Below are 4819 nucleotides of genomic sequence, written 5' to 3'. Positions count from 1 at the left end.
TTTAAGTAACTTCTTTTAATTAATTAAGTACGTTTTACTTATATTAATGAAATTTTTTAATTTGAATTAATTTGTTTTCAACCTCTTTATTTTGACCTTTCTTGGCCCTTCAACTAAAATCCTGGATCCATTGTGGGTGCAAACTAAGCATTCTTATAGACACGTAATAATTACCAAGAGTGTATGGAAAGGCATAAAATATAGCATTTTTAATAATTTAGAGAGACTAAAAATGATTTTCATGCAGATTTTCGGGACAAAATTAATATTTTAGCCTTAAAAAATAATGAAGTGACATAAATACTCATTTTTAAATAAGTTTTATTTTCCACGTATTTGCCCACCTTTTTATTTATTTTTTTTTGGGAGAGTGAGTGAGAGAACAAATGGAAGAGGAGTATAGCTTATTTTTTAGAGAAGAATTATTGCAAATGAATTGACAATGTGTACTGGAGTACAAGTGTGCATGTCATTTGTTAGAGATAAATTTGGGTTTATAATATTTTATGTATTGACCCAAAAGGCCTAATTTTAGTGTAAAGCTCATCTATATTTACCTAACACTAAATGTGCTAGTCTCTATATATACCCTAATAGGATTCTCTATAATGTGTAGTTCATCATATATCAAAATTAGTCGCTAATACGATGTATGTGATAGTTAAATGAAAAATGCAATACCACCAGTAATTTTTTAAAATTATTAAAAATGAAAATTAAAGTAAAATACATTACCGTTAATTTTTTTAGTAAAGATTACAAAAAGAAGTTAAGATCTTATATATTGCCCCATATATATTTAACTAGAGGTGGAGACATGATTTTAGGTGAGGTGGGACAAGATTAAAAGACAAACTTGAAAGTAAAATTAATCTGAGAAATAATAATAATATAATAAATACACCATTATATGTTAAGATGTACTCCCCCCCCCCCCCCAACTTCTCAAATATTAGACTTTTATCTCTAAATTTACCAAATATTTACAAAAGAAATATGATTAGCTTACCAAACTCTTCATATTTCTTGTTTAACTCTATTAAATTAGTTCAATTTTATACTTGTTATAATTCCCCCCCCCCCCTCCTCCCCCTCCCCCCATTCATAAAATCCTATTTTCTCCTTCTTTTTTCCCTTCTAGCTTTTGGTATATTCTGATCCATTAAGGGTTTTTTCGGTGTTATTAAAGATTAATTCATTGGAAAAAAAAAACATTTCGTCAAATTTACATACCCATCAATGACCTCATAGCTTTTGCTTGTTTTATTTAAATAAACGTGTCTAGTGCACTAGAAGACTAAATTCAATATGTGCCATTAGAAAAGTTAGAAATGATTAACCAACTCTTTGTCTTTTTATTCTTTATTAACAATTTAATACATCACATAATGAGAGCAAAACAAGGCTAAGGGATTGTAACGGCTTGCATACTCATGTGTTTTTCAAATGTTTCATTCAAAATTGGTTCCTGCAATGTCTCACACTTTATTATATAATTGATATATAAGATAAATTATGCAATACTATGTTGACACTTGAATATTCTCTTAAAGGCCTCATCTCATCTATATACAAATGTTTATAAATAAGATTCTCAAAAAAAAAAAAATTGTTTATAAATAAACTCTGACTTACATCGTTTGCCATTATTTTATTTATTGGCCAACTGTTGCTAGTATTTAATTTATTGGCCCTACAATTGCATAAAAAAAAAAAAAAAATGAAAGTCATAACAAATACGGACTATCAAATTTCATCTCCATACCAACTGCCCTTGGTCTTGATCGATGTGGGCCCTTCCTCCTCCAGTATTTTAATTGGTAATTTGTAGAAAACATTCCTGAAAGGACTCCTAAGAAACTTAGGTATTCTTTTCATAATCTTCTCAAACTCATCCTGAATATAAATAGCAGCTCTTGGACCCCATTTTCTGCTATAGTTGATCCAAGGTGGCTCAACAATTGCTGTGCCCAAATACTCGGCTGACAGTAGTGTATAATAAAATCCAGTATCCAAGTACAAATCAGCCTTTTCACAATCATTCCTCAATCCAATCCCATCACTCCCATCCAAAACAAGTCCAGGCTTTGAATAAAATGCATGTCCATGCTTTGATGCATACACAGCAGCCTTGTTACGATCATGAAACTCGACATCTGTAGCATCCACCCATGTACCCCCACTATGTTCAGACAAATAGATACTCTGTAGCTCTCCATTGAAATTGTTGACTCTCAAGGTCACATGCTCCCAATCACCAGTATGTTCGCCTAGGTGATCGAATTTAATATTGAGAAATTTAAACTTTATCGTGGCAGGGCCATTAAATGGATAATACATCCATATAACTATGTCAGTGAATGTAGCACCAAACATGGGCTTTACATGCACATAAGCCTTAGCTTTTGCTAAATCTCCTCTCTCAACCATGTCTCTGGCGTCTGAGTCAGTTGGTAAATCCAACCAATAGGCACCATCATCTGAACCACCTTGAGGAAGGTTTGAGCCGTCGGGCAAAATCGCAACAGGATTGGCCTCGTCCCCTTGCTTATATAATAGTCCCCCATTCTCAAAAAACCATTCCGCTGTAGCAGGCAGGTATTTTTCATCAGAATGAAAGAACACCCATGGACCGTAGGCTTCAACTAATGGCTTAACTTGCTCTAGAGTAGGCATAGCAGATAAATCAGATTTGGTATTCTTCAAGCAAGCTATGTCAGACATAACCCCACCAACTTGGGCAACAAATGAACCCAAATGAACTCCCATTGCTTGGGTCCCTCTATTTCTTGGCCTTGTAGTATAAACATTGAAACCTTCAGCACCCCAAATCCACTTGTAATGCTCACATTGCTCGGTGAGCTCAGCTTTAACACACCTAATTTTATTTAGGGATGGCTTCTGAGTTGAGTTTGTGACAACATGGCCTAAGGCTTTGTAACCATCTGGGCATTTTGGCAACCAGATAAAACCAATTCCCTCTTGATCGATTTCGAATGACAAGCTGTTCCACAGATTAATGTAATCCACCGGAGCCTTTATATTTCCATTTAGGTCATCGTAGGCTACAACACTTCGTCCACTGAAACGCTTGTTGTTGGCTTGGCTATGGTAACCTAGCACAGCGTATCCTTGTGCTATATCAGCTGTTGAAGGTTCAAAGAATGTTGCTCCAAGGTTGTCTGGACCACCCGAACGAGTCCTCCATACTACGTCGAAAGCTGTTGCTTCAGACACTCGTAAATCTCCTAGACTCACAGATGCAGTTGCAAATCCTGTTCCTGTAGTAGCATAGGACACCAAAACAATTCAGTGTATATTTAGATACCGCTTATTTTGCTGAAATTGAAAAATTACTGCTGAAAGTACCGTAAATAAATGTAAAAGTTAGTTGAAATAATACAATAGGGTCCATGAGTAATGCCAAAAAGTGCTGGAAGACTTATGAATAGTAATAAAAATAAACTGAATAGTATAATAAAGTTAATTTTTCTTCATCATCCAATCGCATAATTAATAAAAAAAATTACACATCTTGCCCACGCTTATCAGAAATTACACATCTTTGACTGTTCCCACAATTTTGAAACCAAGACTTAATTACTATTTTTATGTACAATAGATAGCGTTCCAACAAAAGAAGGGTAAAATTTGTTACACACTAGCGTGCTTACTCGCAAGTGTTAACCTAACACATTAAAATCGTGAGTTTAACTCACTTTTTTAATTTTAGTCCAAAAATTTTGAAGTCTGGCTAATGGAATCAATATTATAAGAATAATGAAAATTAACAATAACCTAATAAAGATCACATTGAGAGGTACCTGATGGCCAAATTGGTAATGAAGAGGGTAGTCGGAAAACAGTTTCAATAGGCAAGGGCGGATTTTTATTAGGACACGGTGGAATTCTACAAATAACACGAATACAATCTCCTGCTACCAAAATAATAAATAAAGTGATAAGAAAAGAAGCAAATTTTGCTAAATTCATTGGGAATAAAAGGGCCATCTCAACTTCTTTTTTGTTGTTTCAGCAAAAATAAAAACTTCTTTTTTGTTGTTTTGAGCAACTAGCTTTCTGTGTCATGGAAGAAAGAATGGGTTTTAATAAATAATTCCAAACTTTGCCCCAGTTTCACCATTGCTGCGGCCTTTTCTTTTATAGTACCTTCGGCTATTTTCGTTTACCTTTTTTAGTACCTTTTTTTATTCGTTTATCTATTTTAGTACTTTTTTTCATTTATCTATATTTTACCCTTTTAAAAAGGGTAGTACTACTAGGTCCACTATATTTTCTTAACACTACCACTTAAGATTTACCAAAAAAAGCAGTGATTTTTATTTATTTTTAAAAAAAATTATCTCATTCTCCTATATTTGATTTCAATTTTAAAAAAGGTTTGAAACTATTCTTAATTTTCCTTTTCTTGCTTAATATGTGTCGAAATAGAGTTGATTTGCAAAAAATTTAGAGTAAAACAAGTAAGCCATATTTTAGAGGATGTTGACGACGGTATCTTTTTAGAATATCTTCCCCTAAATACTTTTATCCTTTTAGAATATTTTTTGTTTTTTTTTCGTTTAGCTAAATAAATGTTAAACACAAAGTTGACAACTTGTTTTCCTTTATATAAGGAGAAATAGTTGTAGACTCACACGATACGTGATAATAAATAATAATTTTATTGCAATATATTATAGAATTTTTTTCACTAAAGACTTCTGAAGATAATTTTTTCTCCCTAAAATTAATTTTTTTTTATTTGGTCGAATTAGGTCTACTTTGATCCAATTTGGTCTACGTCAGTCCATTTTAG

At 32.9% G+C, this 4819-nt stretch overlaps 1 protein-coding gene across 1 annotated transcript; it reads right to left on the bottom strand.

The window, feature by feature from the left end:
- Window positions 1–1746: 1746 nt before the first annotated feature.
- Window positions 1747–4011, bottom strand: LOC142615749 (hypothetical protein At1g04090-like). Its single transcript, XM_075788567.1, has 2 exons — window positions 3825–4011; window positions 1747–3281 (listed from the first exon to the last, which is right to left on the bottom strand). Exons 1-2 carry the CDS (start codon window positions 4009–4011, stop codon window positions 1747–1749), a joined length of 1722 nt encoding a protein of 573 aa, XP_075644682.1.
- Window positions 4012–4819: the final 808 nt, after the last annotated feature.

This window comes from Castanea sativa, chromosome 11 (assembly GCF_040712315.1).
Source record: "Castanea sativa cultivar Marrone di Chiusa Pesio chromosome 11, ASM4071231v1".
NCBI lineage: Eukaryota > Viridiplantae > Streptophyta > Magnoliopsida > Fagales > Fagaceae > Castanea > Castanea sativa.
The sequence above is the reverse complement of the archived record's forward strand: the minus strand, read 5'-3'. Positions and strand labels throughout refer to the sequence as shown.

Excerpts from the sequence above, each read along its gene's own strand:
- LOC142615749 (XM_075788567.1), bottom strand. The coding sequence starts at position 4,011 with ATGGCCCTTTTATTCCCAATGAATTTAGCAAAATTTGCTTCTTTTCTT. Across the intron at positions 3,282-3,824 it reads ATTACCAATTTGGCCATCAG|GAACAGGATTTGCAACTGCA; the intron begins GTACCTCTCAAT and ends ATGCTACTACAG.